Consider the following 21,699-nt stretch of genomic DNA (forward strand, 5'->3'; position numbering starts at 1 on the left):
CACAGTATCTCTTTGGGTGGGGGAACAGCTAGGCAAACCGCATGTGAGCAATGAAAACAGTGTCGAATCATCTCGGCAAACAGTGACCCACCAACCCAGCAGGCAAGAGACCACCAAGGCAGCGCTGCATGGACATGGCTCGTGAAACAACAACAGAATCGGATCGGCACACTGGTCCCCACCCCGAAGCCCCCCCCTAGCCCAACAAACCCCCCCAAAACAACCCAAAACCCCCACTGGCTACAACTCCTGGTGTGAAAGCTAAGGTCAAGGCAATCCAAAGCCCTATTACCCCCTCCATCACCCCAACTCCCCCCCCCGCCCAACATCCCTTGAAACACATAGTCCCAGTCCTGTTAGTCCACACAGGGCTGTGGCAAGAAAGAATGAAGGGGTCATCTCCGACGGCGGCACCCCCGGTCTCCCCGCCCGACCCACCCATCGCCCGGGCAGGGCAAGTGCGACAAGGAATCTCTCCCGTTACAGTGCTATCATTCTGGGGATGAGGTCTCTTTGGCTACCTCCGCTACTGCAGTTTCTCTCTCTCGGGAGATGGCCGAGGCATCCGGTTTGAGGCGGTGCACTGGTGAACGACTGCGCCGCACAGTTTGCCAACCCCCCCCGGGTGTCCCCTGAGAACTTCTGAACCCCGGTTCAGTGTCAGTGTGGTCAAGGCCCAAAAGTGCACATGTGTCCTTGAGAGAGCGCAGTTGATGCAGCCGGCCTTCCCACTTGAATATGATCCGAAAGGGGTGGCCCCAGGAATACGGGATCTCCTTCTGTCGTAGGAAGTCCGTCACTTGTTTGAATTCCTTCCTCTTCTGGAGAGTGGTAGCTGCAAGATCCTGGTACAGAGCGATGGGGTGATCCTGATAGCGCAGGGGCTGGGATCTTCGGGCCTCCCAGAGGATTCTCTCTTTAAGGGGGAAATCCGGGAGATACGCCAAGATGTCAGGCGGTGGGGCCTGGGCTTTCCGCGGCAGCCCAACTCTATGGGCCCTGTCGATGCGAATGACAAAGTCCTCCGATTCCCCCAAGATGCTCCTGAAGAGGGACTGCAGGTAGCCCACGACGTCAGTCCCCTCCTCTTTCGAAGGGACCCCCCGGACCCGTATGTTATTTCGGCGGGAACGGTTTTCAAGGTCCTCTGTATGGGCTTGTAGGTCCAGCTGTTGGTCAGAGAGGCGCAGGATCTCCTGCCGAAGCTGCTCGATTTCCCCGCTCCGAGTCTGATCGGCCTCCTCGACGGAGGCCACCCGCTCCCCAAGTCCCTCTACATCACGGCGAAGCTCCCGGACCTCTCCGGCCACCTCCTGCTTCAGGGACCGGAAGTCGTCCCGGAGTGAGTTAAATAGACCCTCCAAAAAGGACCTGGTGACAGGTATTTGGTCATCAACGGGGGCCGGCGACTGTTTGGCTGGTATCGGGGAGGGGGGATCCTTGCTCCCTTTGGGTTGCGAATTGGCGAGCATCTCCGGCAGCGTCTGGGCTCCTTTCCTCCCCCTTTGCGCCATCTCGCAGTCCACTCCCACAGGGCCGCGCCACAGGCGGCAATGCAGCTCGGGGCGCCCCCAGCAGCACAGGTCGGCGCTAGCGCTGCGGCGAGGTCCCAACGCAGACTACGTCTCTCCCCCTGCTCCTCCGACCTCTGTAAGTCTCCACCACGGTGTACCACGCCGCACAGGTCCACAGTGGGTGCAGCCCGGCCAGCGCCCTCGCGGGCGATCTCCGGCCCCGACCAGGCAAGGCGAAGGCCGCAGTTCACAACACTCTGTCCAGCACCCCAGTGCAACACACCCGTGCGTCACCAGGCCCGAAGCGTGGCTCTGCTAGGCCCCACACAGCCACCCCCACCGGGGGCTCGATCATGCCCCCCGAGCCTGCCAAAGCTGTCACCTCCACCCAAGTCCCTCTCACCTCTGTACGGTCGCCGGGGGTCCGGGCCAGCCCCTCAAAGCAGGCCCGAGCAGGCCCAGGTCGCGAGCGCCGCAGAGTCCGCCTCGGGAAATGGGGCTCGGCGGGACGAGGCCGCAGGTCTGCGTCCGATCCCGGCAGTCCCGACAGTGCCTCGCCAGGTATACCGCTGGGCGCTCCTCAGCTGCGACGATGTCGTGCTGTCGGCTGGGCGCCCTCAGACCTTGATGTGCTTTGTGAGCGGCCCGCTCCGCGGCCGCAGGGAACCGGCACCAGGCCTCAAGCCGGGGGCTCGATTTTGGATGCCCCGGCCGGACTCTGCAGCTCCCGGTTGAAGCTCCTGTGCTGCGCGGCGCTGCCGCTGGGCCACCCGTCTCGGCGCCGCTGTCCGGGACGCCTCCTCACTTCTCCGCTCCAAGGCAGCTGTCAGCCAGGCGATCGCCGCTCCGTCTCCAGGCGGACCTCACTCCCGTAGCTCGGGCGCCATTACCGGCAGTAGCGCAGCAGGCTTCAGAGGCTCCCGCCGTTCCAGCCGAGCGGGCTGTCTGCAAAATCTCCGGCCCCCTGTCAGCGCTGGGCGCTCCCCTCGGAATTGGGCACCCCAGGGAGAGATATTGGCTGTAGAATCGGCAAAACGGCGAGATCGGGCAGGGAGACTCGGAACCTGCGTCCGATCACACCGCCATCCTGGACACGCCCCCAAGAATTTACCTTTTACCTTACTGCTAAAGGCCCCTCCCAAGTATTGCTGTGGCTTCAGGAATGTGTAGCTGTGGCTTCAGGAATGTATAGCTGTTTAATAAATCCAGGTGTGTGCATGTTTCTCTAGGGTTGCCATGTCGTCCAAGGATTATAATAGCTTTGACGAGGATTCTTTTGAAGTTTTCAAACCAAGGGCTGCAGACTACAGTTCTGCAAGTACAAATAAGTAAATTGATCCGTTGAGGTAATCTTTGGCCGCTGAGCTAGATCTATTAGTTATTTCTAACCATATGTTGAGGTTTATGGTGTTCTTCTCTGCGGACTGGAGTACGTAGCAAATATTGGCAAACGCAGTCTGGCTGGCATCCGACTGCTTGCCTAGACCAAATTCTAGCATAATTTGAGCAGGTGATGTGTAGCTGGGGAGTTGGAATGTTTCCCTATATATTCTTGCGATGGTTGTGTCCAGGATATTGGAGCACCTGCCCTGAAGGGCTTCTTTTCTGTATGCCAGGGGTGGGCACCAGCTTTGCCCTGGCGATCTCTAGGATAGGGCTATACGACAGCCCATTCATATTTTTAAACAGGGCCCTTAGCCCTGCTGCCACGGCTAAGGGCCCTCATTTTAAGGACTTAAAAGTCCTCTTGCTGTTGAATAAACAACGGATGTACTTGTATTCAGTGACTTTATCAACCTTGGTGGAATCGAGAAGCAGGCTGGCTTTGCTCTTCTTTTCTTCTGGAACAGTTCAGGATTTGAGTCTTCTAGGTGTTTGTCAGGCCGTTGTTTGTGGAATATTCTTGGGTGGCATTCAAAAGGCGTTGCAGGCCAACCTTCATCCGGCCGATCAACACCAGATCATCAGCATAGAGGAGACCTGTAAGGTATGGAGCTAAGCTTCTGGACATGGGAGATGACGGAAGACAAGATAGGGGAAGGTGTGCCAACACCTGGGTCAGAATCAAGTTGGGTAGCGGGTCCCCACTCATTTTAATCTGAAGGAGGGCCTAGTCCTCAAAACAACCTTGTCCGGATGGACTGAAAGGAAAGGAGGCTTACAAGAGAGGGCCTGGAGCTCACTCACTCTCCTGGCAGAGGTGATGGCTACCAGGAAGGCAGTCTTCAAAGAAAGAAGGTGAAGTGGACAGTTATGAAGTGGCTCAAAGGGAGCGCACATCAGAAAAGTCAGAACCAGGTTCAAGTCCCACTGAGGCATCACGAAAGGAACAGGAGGAAAGGTATGAGTGATGCCTTTCAGAAATCTGTTTACAATAGGGGACTTGAACAAAGCAGGTTGGTCAGGCAGCCTCAGAAAGGCTGAAAGAGCCGAAAGATAGCCCTTGATAGTGCCCAGAGCAGAGCCCTGCCGGGCAAGAGAAAGAAGGAAGAGAAGAACCTCAGAGAGAGGGGCATTGAGGGGATCCATAGCCTTTGCTGTGCACCATGCCACAAATCTGTTCCACCTGCAGGCGTATACCGTTTTTGTGGAGGGACGCCTGGCTGCCAGAATGATGTTGCAAACTTCAGGAGGCAAGTCAAATGGCCTCAACTGTCGCCGCTCAATCTCCAAGCATGGAGATGGAGACTGGACAGGTTCGGGTGGAGGACCTCCCCTGTTGCTGCGACAGAAGGTCCTCCTGAAGAGGCAGACGAATCGGGGGATCGACTGACATGCTGAGTAGCTCGGGATACCAGTACCTTTGAGCCCAGTCCGGAGCCACCAGGATGACCTGAGCCCGGTCGCGCTTGATCTTCTTCAGCACTCTGGGCAGAAGAGGTATAGGCTAAAGGCGTACAACAGACCTCAGCTCCACTCGCGACGAAAAGCGTCTCCGAGCGAGTGCCGCCTTGGAAATTCCAACGCGCAGAACAGATGACATTGCGCGTGCTCTTCGGTGGAGAATAGATCTAACCAAGGCTCTCCCCATCGCAGAAAGAGGCCTTGCGCCACGTCCGAGTTCAGATGCCATTCGTGATCCATCGAGCACCGACGGCTAAGTTCGTCCGCCCTGGCGTTCAGAGAACCTGCCAGGTGTTGAACCACCAGAGTCACGCCCTGATGTTCCAGCCATTGCCAGAGACGCAGAGCCTCCTGGCAATGGGTCCACGACCCCACTCCACCCTGTTTGTTGCAGTACCACATGGCGGTGGTGTTGTCCGTGAACACCTGCACTGCACTCCCTCGGACAGACGGGAGGAATGCTTTCAGTGCCAGACGAATCGCCCGCAGCTCCAACAGATTGATATGGAGCCGGGACTCCGCCGGAGACCAGAGTCCTCTGATCTCCGCCTCTCCCAAGTGGCATCCCCAGCCCTGGAGGGACGCGTCCGTCACAACTACGTGCTCCGGTTGGGGAAGGGAGAGGGATCTGCCATTGACCCAATCGCGGTCCGTGAGCCACCACTGCAGCTGTCTTGCAGTGCCCTCCGAGATCAGGACATGGTCGGACAGGTTGCCCCGGTGCTGGGCCCACTGAAACTTCAGGTCCCACTGCAGAGCCCGCATCCGCCACCGTGCGTGATGCACCAGAAGGATGCAGGAGGCCATCCGCCCCAGAAGCCGCAGCGTCAACCTGACCGAAACCCGGGATAACGGCCCGAAGATCGGAATCAGAGCCTGTATATCTCGAACCCGCTGTTCGGGCGGGTAAACCCGAAACTGCGCCGAGTCGAGAACCGCTCCGATGAAAAGGAGCTTCTGAGAGGGGCACAGGTGTGACTTCGGCACATTGATGGAAAATCCCAGCAGGTACAGGAGATCCGCCGTAGTCTGGAGGTGGCTGACGACTGTCTGGGGCGAGCCCGCAGCACTTCCGCCACCGTATCCCATATAGAATGGGTGTAACGGCCCAAGAGGCATGCGGTGTTGGAAGACCGCAGTCCCAAGCTAAGGGACGAGAACACCTTCTTGCCATAGGCCTCGTACCTCTTGGATTCCCGATCGGGGGGAGCCGTCGGGAAGGCGGTCTGGGAGTTAGAGGCCTGGATAACCAGACTCTCGGGGGTGGGGTGGGTGGACAGGAAACATGGGTCGCCCGGGGCCGGGCGGTGGCGTCTGGCCACGTTCCTATCTACAGGCGAGCCTGTAGCGGGCCTGGACCAAGTGCCCAAAAGAACGTCCGTCAAGGCCTCATTAAACGGCAGCAGAGGCTCCATGGAGCATGACTGCGGCTTAAGGACCTCAGTGAGGAGGTTAGTCCTCACGGCCGCGACGGGGAGCTCAAGGCCCAAGGCCTTAGCAGCCCTCATCAACACCACACCATATGTCGCGCCCTCCTCCGAAGCCACGGTAGGAGGAGAGACGAATCCAGTGTCTGGAGAGGTGTCCAGGCCACTGGCCTCCCCAAGGTCTCCTGTCCAGTCCATGTTAGACTGACATTCCCTTGTCAGAGGGTCCTCAGACCCCTCCCAATACTCCTCTTCCCCCAAATCCTGAGACTCAGGGTCATAAGCCAATGAGGACGGTTCATAGAGATGAAAATCTCCGAACGGCGTCGAGATCGGCGCCGATAGGCGTCGTCAGAACCGGTTGAGAGGAGGCATCGGGGACGGCGCCGGCCGAGGCCGACGCCGGAGGGGACACCACACGGACCGACGCCGGGGGGGTTGTAAGGTCCACCGGTGACGATCCATCACCCGACGAGGGCCCAGCAGGGCCCGAAGGCGCCGAACCCGAAGGCACCGACGACGCCGGGCCGCTGTACCCTGCGGCGCCGGGCCCGAGGGCAGCGGCGGCGTCAGGATCGTGGAGCCCTGCGGCGCCGGGCCTGAAGGCGCCGGCGAGGCCGAAGCACCCGACTGAGTCGGGGTCGTAGCTCCCGACCCACTAGGGCCCCCAGACGGGTTCACTGGGCCCGAAGGTGCCGCGGAACCCGCCGGAGGAGAAAGGGACCTCATGGCCATGAGGAAACGCTCGATCTCCTCCGGCGTCGCGTTCAGCCCAGGGACCAGGGGGTATGGGGCCGAACGCGGCGCCCGCGACTCACGAGGAGCCGCGTGGGCGGTGTCACCCGAACCCCCGGCCGCGTCGTGCGAGCGTCGGGGGGGAGAGTCAGAAGAGCGATGATGTCTCTTCGACTTCTTATGCTTCTTACCTGACGACTTGGACCCGGAGGAGTGGTGCCGACTCCCGGAGCTGTGACGGCTCCGTCTCCGCGACCGGTCCCTCGACCTCCCGTGGGACCGGGACCTCACACGGCGCGGGGCCGACTGGCGGATCTCGAGTCCCCTGCGGGACCGCTCCCGCCTGGCCTTCCTCGAGAGGGCCCGACAGTCTGAGCAGGCCTCGTCGTCATGGTCGACGCCCAAACACATCAGGCACAAGCGGTGGGGATCCGTGACCGACATGGTACGGTCGTACTCGTCGCAATGCTTGAAGCCGGGCATCCCTAACGGCACCGGAGTGGTAAAGACTTCGAAATAGATCAAAAAGATCAAAAAGGTTAGTCAAAAAGTGACTAGGGAACTGCTCTTTCCAGATCTGCGCTGGCTGGCGCGGAAAAAAGAAGAAGAACTGACGTCAGCACGCGGAGGCGGCGTCTAAGTACTCCGACGACATCACGGCGCCCACGACGGACGCGGAGCCGCAGACGACGCCTGCCGACGCGCAAGGGTACCGCTACGCAAAACTTTCCGGATCCAGTCTGACGCCTGGGGATATTCTAAGGTAAGGAATCTATCACTAACGTGTCTCTTTCAGATTTAAATTTCACCCAACCGGAGATATTCATGAGCTTTTTTTAAATTTAAGAACCGATTAAACGTTCTTTTCACTACACCTGAATACCGTAACAACCGACCGTCATCTTCAACGTGGGTGGAAGCTGTAAATAAAAAGTATGTTTGTGTGCATTGTGGAGTTTGTGTTGGGGCGAGGGTTTGCTATGTCCGCACCAGCCCTTCACTTAAGACAATGTATATTTTTGTTTTGCACAAAAACACATACAAATGAAAAACAAACAGCTCCTCCAAGCAACTAAAAGTGAAAATTTGTGCTATAATAAATAACATAACAGCTAGCCGCCTTAAAGCACTATCACTAAACACCAAGACATACTACTAGAGTGCATACACCATAAACACATTTATATGGCACAAACAGGAAGACATCTCTTCACCCATTTGTTGGATGCAGTGTCCACGCGTAAAAGATTTACGGACTCTGGTGCAAAGTCCTGTTTACACAGGCAGGTGATGGCCCCCAGGTGTGAATTATTTGAAGTAAAAGTGGCCCCCCCAGTGTCCATCCCTCCTTCTCACCCACCTACTGCAGGTTAGTTTTGCAGTTGGACATTAACAAATAATTATAACACATATCAATATTTAATGCTGGCAGTTTTCAGCAGAAATGTCGGTGCAGCACTAACAGTTTCACACTCAAAAGTGAGACACATGAGACACATTCTGTGGTCAAAGACCATTGCAGGACTGAGAAAGTGATGCACTGGGCTGTTGCATTAATCTTGTTGTGTACCTCCCCATCAGAGTCGACCCGGAGATGCTATATATATATATATATATATATATATATATATAAACAAGGAGGGACAAAATGAGGACAATATTTACCGGGGTCCAGTGTACGTGTACTACTAAACTGAAGTCAACAAAAAGGTACAAAGTTCCCCAAGGGAGGGTGAAAGATTGGAGGAGTGACTCTCTCACTGGAAATGATGTAAAACCATGACAGGGAATAAAGGTAATCCCTTAGCCGGCTGTCCTGCGATTCTGCATCGCTGCCGTGGTAGGGGTAGGTGCATTCCGGCATTTACCTCGAGCGATTAAGGTAATTACCCAACAGCTCAGGCCCCACAAGGACAGCCTGTGGGGACCATCCACCAAGGATCAGGGGGCGGGAACCCACCAGGACACCCTCCTGCATCGGTAAATTCACCACGCAGGTTGTATGTGAAACTTCTTTCATATTTGATAGATTTCCCTTACAAGACGATGAGCACGCTTAGGTCCTGATGAATTGCCACTGAGGCATGAAACAGGTCGACCACACCATAGGCGAGGGTTGAACGAAGCCGAACCACCTAATTTTGAGCTTCAGTACCCCTCCCTTCATTAATTTTAACAAGGCAGTAAGCCACATGAATAAAGGAATCGGAAGTGGACTTTTCTGACCTTTTTTAACTTTTCCTTCACGCTCACTTCTTCACCTCTTAGGCCCCTCACACACACGCATCTACTGGCCAGGAACAAAAGAACTCCACCAAAGAGTAGCACTCTGTGCTACCCGGCAGGCATTGCACCGCCAGCCTGTCGTTGGAGCAGGAGGCCAATGATGACACAATACAACCATTAGGTAGGATGACAACAGTCGTCCAGCTTTTTAGTTGTGCGAGGCATCCTCAGTTCCGATAAGGGATTACCTTTATTCCCTGTCATGGTTTTACATCATTTCCAGTGAGAGAGTCACTCCTCCAATCTTTCAACCTCCCTTGGGGAACTTTGTACCTTTTGTTGACTTCAGACCCGGAGATGCTCCCACACAGCGTTAACAGCAAGAGCTCACAAAAGACGAGGGTGACTGCAGAGAGGTGCTGCACTAAATGGCTCTCTATTCACAGGCAGGCCCAAAAAATAAAATGAAAGTAGCACAAGTATACAAATGCATGGAGTGAACATAACATATTTTGACACGGACTACAACAAATCAGATCCTGGATTATTCTCATGACATATTACTTCACTTGAATAAACGGTCATGTTTTCGTCCGAATCAATTAAACCTCACAGTTTATATTAGTTACTTACTATCAATTTCCTTTTAAGAAATAAAATCAAAGGCTGTGTCATTGTCAGCAAACGTATTTACTTGACTAGAACCCCAGTGAACAATAACACCTACGCAAGAGGTTTAATTTTAAATAATATTCCTTACCTACTCAAGTAAGTTCAGAATATAGACTTTACAGATGGCAGCATAAATATACAGTTTTTATTTAAAATGAAAAATAAAGTATAGGCTGGAAAAAGAATATGGTGTCCTAAGAAAAGTAGAGGCATATACCTCATTTTTTCAACCACAAAAGATCACTATCTAATTATGCACTAGCCAAGATCTCTAGATGGCCGATGCGCTGGTTATCTGGTGCATGTGTATTTTAATGCGCCCAGCTGAATTCCACAACTAACAATTCCAATCCAACCCACATAATTCCAATGCCATTAGTTCTAACACAATTAAATGAGAGACCTTCTACATTTCTAATGCTTGTTGACTTTGTAAGTTGAGCTAAGTCGTAGGGTGGCTTAATGGCTGAGAGGTGGGGGGGTAGAGAGGCACAGGGTGTGTAGGCTGGTGAGTGCAGAGGTGCAGGTGTGGGGATGCAGGCAGCGAACACGGAGGTGGATGGAGGGGAGGTCGCCAGAGCTGCACCCGATCTGGTCGGGCTGCTTCGGGTCTCTACCGTATACAATGGGTCCTAGCCTGCTGTGCCCGCTATCGCACCCACTGCTGATCTTGCCCCTTGCCGGGGTTCCTGTCCTCTGAAAAAAGGAGGCACTGAGCAAGGCTTCCAACTTCCGAGTTTCTGCCGGACTCGCCGGACCAGACAGGCTGCATCAAACGACAATAACACTCCTTGCAACTATGCCTGTTGAATCAGGCGTATTGCTAACGGTGGGCACATTTTTCTACCAATCAGGGGAGTGTCGAAAATGATTTTGTTGTCACATTCTGGTCACTTAGTATCCATTCCCACTAAAAACAAACCCTCTAGTATTCTTTTTGGTGGCATACATTGAACAAGATGTTAAAAACATTAGCAAAGTGAATAATATTGGTTATCAAACAAACACTGGAAACCCAAATTAGGTCTTTGGAACTGGTTTATTTTGCAACAGCATGGAGCATGTTAGCTTTAGATTTTGCCTGACATATAAAAGCATTATTGGATAACTTGTTTTACTTGATTGTACTTGTGGATTACTTTATCAAATATGATTTTGTTTGCAAAATGAAATCACAAGTAATCAGATTTTTTTAAATTTAATTGTCACCTTGGAAGGTTCACCATCAGAACTTACTATGGACAATAGTGTGCCACGTGAATCAGATAGAATGGAGATAATTCAAAAAAATAAAAAGGAATTAAACATTATACTGTGCCTTTATGTAGTCCTCCATCAAATTGGGCAGTGAGGAGATTTAACACATTGGTTAAGGGAGGCAGACGAACTACTTTAACATGTGGTCTTGGAGTCATGGAATTTGTCAGGGAACAGTTTGGATATATATCATAACATGCCACCACACTGGTTACTGACGCATCACCTTTTATTTTGTTAAAGAGGGAGGAAATCATGTACAGGTTTGGTCCCTGAAAGGTTGGAAGACCAGTTTCTTTAAAGAGTTTAAGGTATTCTTACTTGAAGGAAAGAGTAAATTATCATAAACTCAAAGTTTAAAGTTGAGGCATTTTGCCATGCTAAAGTGAGTAAGACTGATGTTAATATTGGTAGTTGGGTCATGTTAAAGAATATGAAATCAATTACTTCAAAAGGTCCATTTATAATTTTCAAGTTGATTGTCTATTAAATTGGCTGATGGTCATTGGTAGGCAAAAAAAAAAAAAAAAGTCAATTGCTCGAGGACTTTAAAAAACTGTTAAGGAAAAAAATTATTTGTATCAGGTAAGGTTTTATTTTCTCACCCTAATGTACCTTTAACAAGAAATACAGATGCTGTATTAGCGGATAACAATTCATCCTTGCAGGTGCAACCAAGCTATACTCTGATGAAGACAGGTAATTATCCAACCGTCTCCAGAGAAGTCAAGCTACAGAGGTCATCCTTGAATATTCAGCCAGCACAGGATCAGGTCATTACGAGGTGTGGATGTTTATAAAAGAAAACCTGAGTATCTGCAGGAATACCAATTGTAATGCATTTTTTTTTTTTAAGACGGTTGATGTTGTATTCTTAGTCATTGCCTATTTTGAAGGTGAAACTTCTGTGCTTCCCAGTTCCTGCCCATGTTCTAGAACCAGATCTGCACAGCTTGGCAGTTGGTGGTCTGGATCTGTACTTGCAAGACGCGGACTGGTGGGCTACCTGCAAAACGGTTCTTCCTTTGCATCCTGTGGTGCACACAACAGTATCATTTTTAGGTATGCTTGGAACCTTTTCCTGGTTCTCCAAAAATTAAGCATGCTACCATTGAGAAGCACTAAAATATTCTCCAAGGATAACAAACAAAAAAAAAAAGAGCTTGGCTTTGTTCAACATTTTCAGCACAGCATGGTTAAGAGACACTGTCTGTTGTAAAGATCTTTAGAAACTATTGGAGCTAGTGCTTTTGGGATAGTTTGATAAAGACAAATTAGTCTTACCTTGGTTTTAGGTACTACTCCCAATCCAAGTTTGTCATCCACTAGATATGCACCAGCCTCCGAGAGGTATCCCTGATTAGGAACTAGACACCCTCGACCAAAGCAGCAGGGGCAGCATATTTTTTGAAAATATTTTGCCCATTTTGGATTTAAACGACCGTAAGGCTCTTCAGACTTTGGTTTGAAAACACCAATAGTTTTCTGAGGAAATAAAATAAGAACAATTAAATATGCTTTTAGGTTTACATGAACAGAACTACATCGATATTTTGAATGGCTTATAGGTCATCAAACATCCACACTTCCATTTGCATAGGGTTTTAAAATCAGATCACGTATACATTCATGTAGAGCTGTGAACAATACACTTAAGATGAATAATTCCAAGACATTGCAGCTCTAAATCTAAAAGCTCCTGTGTCATTTAAATCACAGGACAAAAGGAATAAAACAGTTGAGAAACATACCCCCCAGTACCAAACTAAGAAATCTGCAGTGACGCAAGTCATAAAACCTAAGAATGCGCTTTGCCATTTCCCTTTCCATGCTCAAGCAAGAAGCATCATTACAAATATGATCAAATAGCTAACACTGACACTAAAGATTCCTTATTTTACTGCTCCAACCAACTGATGCCTAATAATACTACAAGCCACAAATTAAGTTGAGAACTGCAGGCCACATTTACCTGTATAGAGATGGTCTCCAGCCAAGCAAGAGGAGCTGGTAAGCATGAATTGTGTTGTACTGGCAGGAAGACTGTGCTATCTATAGCACACACTAAGCAACCACTGTCAGATGTGTTGGCATCTCTTTATTGCTCTGACCAGCTACTGCCACTGAAGTTAAAATGAGGTGGGGAATGAAGGGAAACGCAAGTAAAAGTGGTGGTTGATGGCAACAATTGGACTCTACTTTAAAACCTGATTGAGCAACTTATCGCTCGGCCTGCATTTAATAACAATGGAAGACACTAAATGCAAACCCCTTCCTTCTTCTGCCTGAAATGACCAGTCGGACCACCACTTTGCACAGTCTGTTGCATGCCACTCTTACTCTGTTAATCGAAACATTGAAGAAACAAGAGTTTATTTGGTCAACATTTATTAAGCAGTTCCTTCTGCAAATATTTTTTAGAAAGGCATGTGAACAAACTGAGAAGCCTTCCAAGAGCTACAAAGCACTGGGCAGCAGAGAACCAAATTGTAGTAATTTGAAAAATGGCAAATTATGGAAAATAGTGAGGTTTAACGTAGGCAGATGGTAAATTTTAAGTTAGGCGAGTTACTTAAAGCGCAAGCTTGGACAGTAAAACAAAAAATTAAGATTGGTCCTTGAAACATATGCCTCACAATCCCGAAGGCAACATATGCCGCTCAATCCTGAAAGTAAAAGGGTGAAAAAGTGAAAGAAGGATTTCGCCTATTCTGGTCATCCTGGTATAATATAATATGAGGACCTGAAAGAGGTTTCCCTTCTTTATGTTCCTCAAGAGGATTACCTTAGTGGGTGAAGGATGGACTGGTTGGGTTATTTTACTAGTTTCTGTAGTCTTCTTCCACAAGGCCTAATTAAGATCCTGTTATCAACTTCTGGTAGATTTAGTTGCACCCTAAGCATCGCCAGGCACATGGACCACATCACGAATTAGCTCCATATCAGAGTAGCATGTCTGCTACAGACTCGTCAGCCCCGGGGGCTCACGGGAGCCCATGAGTGGAGCAATACAAAGCAGCAACTGGATTTTTCCCGCTTTGCTATTCACAGGTGGGCTCTCATGCCCGTTATTTACTATGTGCACAATTACATTCCCACAATTCATTCGGATAGTTTTGGCTCTACTTTCGCAAGGTCCTCTAATAAGCTGCTACATTGCGTTAAGGATACTGTTTAGCTACCCACCTACGTTTCCCTGCAAGACCAGGAACATATCCGTTCTGGTGAATATAGAGAGTACTTCAAATAAAAAATTACAGTTTACATGTTGTTGGGAACTAGTGTATTTCCTGAAGAAGGCGCTCTTGTGCTGAAACGCACATAGAAGAATTCGGATGAATTCTCTCAACCAGCCACTACTACATTTCAATATTGCCAATGAAATTGTACTAACATCAATTCATGCACATTGGTGATATGATCTGTATTGTATATATGGTTTCTGGTTATATTGGATCTTGTCTGCTTTCTGTGTGTAGGTGATGCTTTGATTGTTGATATGAATGACATATGCATGCTTAGCTAGGAAGGGTCTTACCGAATGGTAATATATGTATAACATGAATATGTTAATTATCTTTTGATACATCTATAAATGAAAGAATATCTTTTGAATATACCCTTATTCTCCTTTCTCTTCACATACAAGTTGTGACTAGTTTTATAATAATCAATTCATAATGTTCATTGTGTAGCTTTTTCATATACTCAAGAGTAGTCCGACGTGTTTGTATTGCAAATGCTACTTACCAGTATGCATCTCTTCTTGGCATGTAGGGCTGCTGACATTCATATCTGTGCATAGATCGCCGCCTAGTGTTGGGTCCGGATGATTGCGCATTGTTGTCCTGGAAGAGTCTTTGAAGTATCACGAGATAGGTGGCTCCTCCCCTGGACTACAGTGCGCATGGGCATCGCCTCCATCCCCAGATTGTTTTTAGCCATTGGCAGAGATGGAGTGAACTATGTGAGTGATGACCATGCTATAAGTATATATATATATATATATATATATATATATATATATATATATATATATATATATATATATATATATATATATATATATATATATATGAATACTGCAGCTGCTACAGGCGCCGGGGAGGAGGGCGGGCGATATGAATGTCAGCAGCCCTACATGCCAAGAACAGATGCATACTGGTAAGTAGCATTTGCAGTTCGAGGCATGTGGGCTGCTGAATTCATATCTGTGCATAGAATACATAGCAGTCCCCCTCTTATTGGCGGCCGCCCGTGCCAGCTGCAGCAGTTTGAAAAAGTGTTCTGAGAACAGCCTGACCAACAGCTGCCTGCTGTTTAGAGTGCACGTCTACACAGTAATGTTTAGTAAAAGTGTGTGTGGTAGACCATGTGGCTGCTCTACAAATATCCTCTAAGGGAATATTCCCAAGGAAAGCCATAGAGGCCCCCAACTTTCTGGTGGAGTGGGCTCTTGGTGGAATAGTGAGAGTGCGTTTAGCCTTAGCGTAACAGATCTGAATACATTTCACGATCCACCTAGCGATACCAGCTTTGGAAATAGCATTACCCTTGTGGTGTGAGGCAAATGCAACGAAAAGTTGCTTGGTCTTTCGAAAATCCTTTGTCCTGTCAATGTAGTACATTAAGGCTTTTTTAACATCAAGGGTGTGGAGCATCCGCTCCGCCAGCGACTCAGGGTTTTGAAAAAACACTGGCAACTCAATTGTCTGGTTCATATGGAATTGAGATACAACCTTGGGTAAGAATTTAGGGTTAGTGCGGAGCACCACCCTGTTAGCGTGTACTTGGAAGAAAGGTTCCTGGATGGTGAGCGCCTGCAACTCACTAACCCTCCGTAGCGATGTAATTGCTACTAAGAAAGCCACCTTCCAAGTTAGAAACTGAAGCTCACAAGAGTGCAGTGGCTCAAAAGGAGGACCCATCAGCCTTGTAAGAACCACATTGAGGTTCCACTCAGGTGCTGGTGGTGTCCGTGGTGGAATGACCCTTTTGAGTCCTTCCAGAAATGCCTTGATAGCAGGAACCTTGAAAAGCGAAAGGTGTTGCCTATTCTGGAGGTATGCGGCCATAGCAGACAGGTGAATGCGGATGGAAGAATACGCCAAATTGCATTGGTACAGATGGAACAGGTAACAAATGATGTTCTGAATGGAAGCATCTAGCGGGTCAATGTCGTGGTTCACACAGTAAACGACAAACCGCTTCCATTTAGCCGCATAACATGCTCTAGTCGTGGGCTTCCTTGCCTCCCGAATGATGTCCATGCAATCGGGGGGAAGATTGAGGTAGCCAAACTCTAAGACCTCAGGAGCCAGATCGCCAGGTTGAGCTGTTGCGGATCTGGGTGCTGAATGTCGCCATGGCTCTGCGTCAGAAGGCTGGGTGTGAGATGAAGCCTTTGATGCGGTACCACGGAAAGTTCCAGAAACGTGGTGTACCATGGTTGGCGAGCCCACGTTGGAGCAACCAGGATGAGAGTCATCGAGTGCTGCCTGAGTTTGCACGCCACCAGCGGTATCAGAGGTGCTGGGGGAAAAGCGTACGCAAATCTGCCTGACCAGTTCATCCATATCGCATTGCCCTGCGATTGCGGGTGTGGGAACCTGGCGGCGAAGCTTTGGCATTTTGCGTTCTCCCTTGTGGCGAACAGGTCAATCTCTGGATGACCCCACCTTTGGAAGTACGGTTGGAGTACTGATGGATGTATCTCCCACTCGTGCATTTGGTGGCTGTGCCTGCTGAGCAGGTCCGCCATCTGATTGTCCTTGCCTGGGAGATGCTCCGCCATGAGGAATATGTTCCTCTGAATGGCCCACTTCCACATGCTCTGAGCCAGATGAGACAGCTGCGGAGAGTGTGCCTCCCTGCTTCTGAATGTAGTACATGGCCGTCATGTTGTCCGTCCGGATCAACACGACCTTGTTGCACAGATGTACTTTGAATGCCTTTAAGGCCATGAAGATCGCCATCAGTTCCAGTACATTGATGTGCATCTTCCTTTGCTGTAGTGTCCATAGTCCCTGCACTGTGTAGTGGAGTACATGCGCTCCCCATCCCTGGAGAGACGCGTCCGTCGTCAGGATAATCTGTGGCACAGGCTCTTGGAACGGTCGGCCCTTGCAAAGGTTTTGTGGATTCCACCAATGCAGAGAGTTGTATGCCCGACCGCTCACCAACACTAGGTCTGTTAGTTGCCCTTGAGCCCGAGTCCACTGACGTGCTAGGCACTCCTGAAGCGGACGCATATGTAACCTCGCGTGTGGGACGATGGAGATGCAGGAGGCCATCATGCCTATCAACTGCATGAACACCTTCGCTGGAAGCGAGTGCTGAGGTCTGAACCGTTGGATCAGCGTCTGGATACTGGCGATTCTCACTGAATTTGGCTGCGCAGTGGCTGCCAGAGTGTTTGTCGCGCCCAGATACTGCCGTATATGGGCGGGTTGGAGATGGGATTTTGGGTAATTCAGTGAGAATCCCAGATCGTGCGGGAGAGGAATGGTGCGGGACACGTGGTCGGCGCACTGCTGTTCCGACTTTGCCTGAATGAGCCAGTCGTCTAGATAAGGATAGACGTGGATGTTTTGGCGTCTTAGATGAGCCGTCACAGTCGCCAGGCACTTTGTAAAAACTCTTGGCGCTGTGGTGACTCCGAAAGGCAGAACCCTGAACTGGTAGTGCTGGTCTTGAATTGTGAATCTGAGGTACTTCCTGTGTGAAGGATGCAGGGGAATGTGAAAGTATGCATCCTTGAGATCTAGCGTAGCCAGGAAGTCTCCCTGCCGAAGCAGAGGGAGAACCTGCTGCAACGTGAGCATAGGGAAGTGTTCTGACAGACTGTACCAGTTGAGGGGCCTGAGGTCCAGGATGGGCCTGAGGGATCCGTCCTTTTTGGGGATTAGAAAGTACAGAGTGTAAACTCCTGATCCCCTTTCTTGCACTGGCACGAGCTCTATTGCCCCTTTTTGCAGCATGGCTTTGACCTCCTGCTGCAACAAGTGCAAGTGCTCGCCGGACATAGGACGGCTTCTTGGAGGTATGTTTGGTGGAGTGGAAGTAAGTTCCAGACAGTAACCGTACTGGATAAGAGATTTGACCCACCTGTCCGTGGTGATGGACTTCCACGCGGGCAGGATCTGCTGGAGTCTGCCCCCGACCGGTGTTGTGTGGTCGGGGGGCAGTGACAAGGCGTCACTGTTTGTTGGTGGTGGAGGACCTGGAGCGGTTGTTTCCACGTCCCCTGCCTTTGACGTTGTTGCCCCTGTAACCACCTCTACCCTTGTTGGTGTATGAGGTCTGGGTGTTGCTCTTATAGTACTGCGTGGATTGCGATGCTTGACCCCTTGAGGTGCCCCTGTTATTGGAGCGGCGAAAGGAACCACCCCGAAACTGCTGGGACTGGAGAGCCCCCATAGACTTGGCAGTGTCCGTGTCTTTTTTCATCTTTTCAAGGGTTGCATCCACTTTAGGGCCAAACAGGTGGTCTGGATCAATGGTTTGATTTAAGATGGTTGTCTGAACGTCTGGTTTGAAGCCTGATATTCTAAGCCATGCATGCCTACGCAGTAACACGCTAGTGTTTACAGCCCTGGAGGCGGTATCAGCCACGTCCAGCGCACACTTAATGGAAGCATTAGTGATTAGCTTCCCCTCCTGAATTAACATTTCTGCTGCCTCTTTGTACTGATCAGGTAAGTGCTGTAGAAGTGTTTCTAAGGTGTCATAATGTGCCCTATCATAGCGTGCGAGTAGGGCTTGCGTGTTTGAAATGCGCCAAATATTAGCTGCCTGCGCAGCAATACGTTTCCCTGAGGCTTCAAAGATTTTTGATTCTTTGTCTGGGGGAGGAGAATCACCCGTGGTCTGCGAGTTTGCCCGCTTGCGTGCGTTGGATACAACCAAAGAATCCAGTGGCAAGTGTCCCTTGATGTACGTTGGATCAGTGGGCGCTGCCTTGTATTTTTTGTCAATCCGAGGATTGATGACTCGCGCCCGAGTGGGCTCCCTGAAGACCTCCGGCGCGTGCTTTAGCACTCCCTTGAGCATGGGCAATGTCTTGACTGACTTTTCAGCCACCGAGAAAGTGTCAAACAAAAAGTCGACATCCACTGGATCCGCATGGAGGTCGACATCATGATTGGCCGCAGCTCTCTCAATTAGGGCGTTAAAGGCTGCAGAGTCCTCTGTAGGAGAAGTTTTTGTAGCAAAGAGCTGCGGCTCAGGGCCTGACTGAGGGTCCTCAGGGTCGCCTCCAGCAGACCATGGCTCATTGACCTCCTCTGGATCAGAGTACGCTGGATAATTGTACTCGTCCTCCTCATCTATATCACCTTCCCCAGCGTTGGAATGAGTTGGTGAGAGTCCCAGATTTTGTGGGGATGCAGGCTCGATAGGGGCAGCAGTACCCGCAGAGTCCAACTTCTTTTTGGAGTGGAATACGATAATGTTCTAACACTGGCTCCGGTGTAAATTTTCTCTTCAGGAGAGAGAGTTTGCCCGTGTTGGCGTCGATGACAACCTCTCGACGCTCCTCGTCCGCGAGTGGCTGGAGCCGAGGCTTTGGCACAACCAAGGACGCTTTTGGCGTCGACACCACCTTCAAGGGCGCCCCGGGCCCGGGCTTTGGAGCGAAAGCCTTCGGTGCCGTCTTCGGCGGCAGCGTGAAATGGATCTGCGTCTGCGCCTTCGCCGGTTTCTGTGGAGGCTTCGGCACCACATCCTTCGGTCCGGGAGCCAAGGTGTCCTTCCGAATACGTTGAAGGGACTCCGTGACCTTCTTGGTCAAGGACGGTGAGGGCTGGACCGGCTCAAGCGAGTCCCGAGTCCGGAGTCGGGTCGGCGATCAAAGGCACAGTCTTCGGAGCCGACACATCACCACCCTTGGTCTTGTCGACCGGAATCGGCACAGCCAGAGCTTCGGGGTCGTCTTGACGAGTCTTCGAGGCTCACTTCGGGTCGTCGACCTTCTTCGGCGCCGACGCGGCCGCGTTGGTCGTCTTCGACACCGGGGTCTTCGGGTCGGCCATCTTAGCACGGCTCTTGATGTCGGCGGCCATTTTGGACATCTTAGGCGCCGAGGCCTTTGGAGCCTTTAGTTTCACCAGTGCGACTTTCACTTTCGGCACTGCTGGTGTGGACCCTGATTGTTTCACTTTCGGTTTCTGTACCGGGAGTGGCGCATCACCAATGTCCGTGGCCGGGCCCGTAGGCGGGGCCGTGGGACGCGTAGTAAGGTCTTGGGTAAGGCCCGAAGGCGATCCCTCGACCTGGGCCGTATAATGGGGATTGACCCCCGAATCAGTCTGAGGATGCTCCTCCTCCGAGCTATCCTCCATTGTGGCAATGGCCCCGTCGTCGTCCCCTACCTCACCGACGACTTCCTCAAATTCCTCGTCCCCCGCGTCGTAGTTGTCATCCTCCGACGCCGGGCTGGAGTCCGAAACTTGTAGGACGGTGTCGTCATCAACTTCTTCTTCAAAGATGTTGTCCGGCGGGGGTGCCGATAACTGGGCCTGGAGCCTAGCGGCTCTACGAAGCTTGAGAGTTTTCTTGCACCGGAACTTTGAGCAGGCCATACACCTGGCCTCATCTTGGTCCGGCGACAAACATTTGTTGCACACTGGGTGCACGTCGAGGTGTGAATATTGAGGTGCACACCGGGCACCTTTTAAATGGAGTACGTTCCATGTTGAGTAGTCTGGAGCGTCGTGTAGGCCCGTCCGCGCCGACAGCACGCGGAGGACAGCAAGTGTTCGGAGCCGATGAATAAACAAACCCGAACGAATGACAATACCGACGCGAATCCTAAAGACCTTTTGGTCTCAAGTCAGAAAAGTCAAACAACTATCGATTCCGACAGAGGGAACCGAAACACATCCGAACCCAATGGCGGAAAAAAACAATCTGGGGATGGAGGCGATGCCCATGCGCACTGTAGTCCAGGGGAGGAGCCACCTATCTCGTGATATTTCGAAGACTCTTCCAGGACAACAATGTGCAATCATCCGGACCCAACACTAGGCGGCGATCTATGCACAGATATGAATTCAGCAGCCCACATGCCTCGAACATTGGTATATTTTACCGGCCCTAGGAACTCATAGTAGTTGGCAGGGGGGCCCTTTTCTTTACACTAGTTGAAATGACATTCTGTTGTCCACTATTTTGATCTTTTTAGCTCTTTGGAGAATAAGATTTTTACAATGTGTGCCCTGTCCAAACAAGATAACGGATCAGTGTATGGATTTAGTTTTGACTCCCACTAAGGGATACTATGTCTTGCAACCCACATGCAGAAGTCAAAACATAACCCGTACGAGATTCGAGGTTGCCAGACCTTATATTCCTGCCCTCTAACTCTTGTGTGTTATATATTCTTGACCCACCTATCACAGCTGTGCATAGTATCATTTGTATATAAAATTGAATGGTTGTGTAGAGATACTGCCTAAGACCTTATCTAATTTCTGGATTCCCAAGGGTTGCACTGGTGACCTGAGTAAACTGCTTCCATTTGTTCCTGATGTGCTCTTGTAGCAGTTCTGAGTTCACATGTTGTAGTGGGCACACCAACTTGTGTATAATACTTTTGCATGCCACGCACCACAGTAACTGAGACCCTTCATTTAAATTGAGCCAAAAGAAGGAGATCCACAGTTTTAATGCACCTTCTTTAAATGGAGGACTCCAACCAAGCCAAAGTATCTTCGCAACTAAAAAAAATCTGAAATTAGTACTTACTGCAAAGAAATGAGCAGAATGATCACCATGGTCTTCTATGCACATGGTTCATATTGTATACTTTTCATCCAGGGCAAAGTTTGACATTAAACTGAGCATCAGTGCATTTACTTGGGGTAATGTTAAAAGGTTGGCAACATCAAGTTGTGTCACTAATCAGGAGCATACTGGAGAATCTTCAAAAGATGATAAAATCCAAGCCCAGTTTATTAAAGATGCTACGCATTTCCTTAAAAGTGGCAGCACAGTTATGACACTAGTGCAGAATTGCTAAGAGT

The 21,699-nt window shown here is 50.3% G+C and overlaps 1 protein-coding gene across 1 annotated transcript in view; it reads right to left on the bottom strand.

Moving 5' to 3' along the window:
• PI4K2B (phosphatidylinositol 4-kinase type 2 beta) overlaps positions 1-21,699 on the bottom strand; it is a 284,818-nt gene that overhangs the window by 151,451 nt on the left and 111,668 nt on the right. The window contains exon 3 of the mRNA XM_086964014.1: positions 11,960-12,160. Within this exon, the coding sequence (XP_086820140.1) occupies positions 11,960-12,160 (201 nt within the window). The remainder of the gene's footprint in view (positions 1-11,959; positions 12,161-21,699) is intronic.

The sequence above is a fragment of the Lissotriton vulgaris genome, chromosome 3_2 (assembly GCF_964263255.1).
Source record: "Lissotriton vulgaris chromosome 3_2, aLisVul1.2, whole genome shotgun sequence".
NCBI classification, from domain to species: domain Eukaryota; kingdom Metazoa; phylum Chordata; class Amphibia; order Caudata; family Salamandridae; genus Lissotriton; species Lissotriton vulgaris.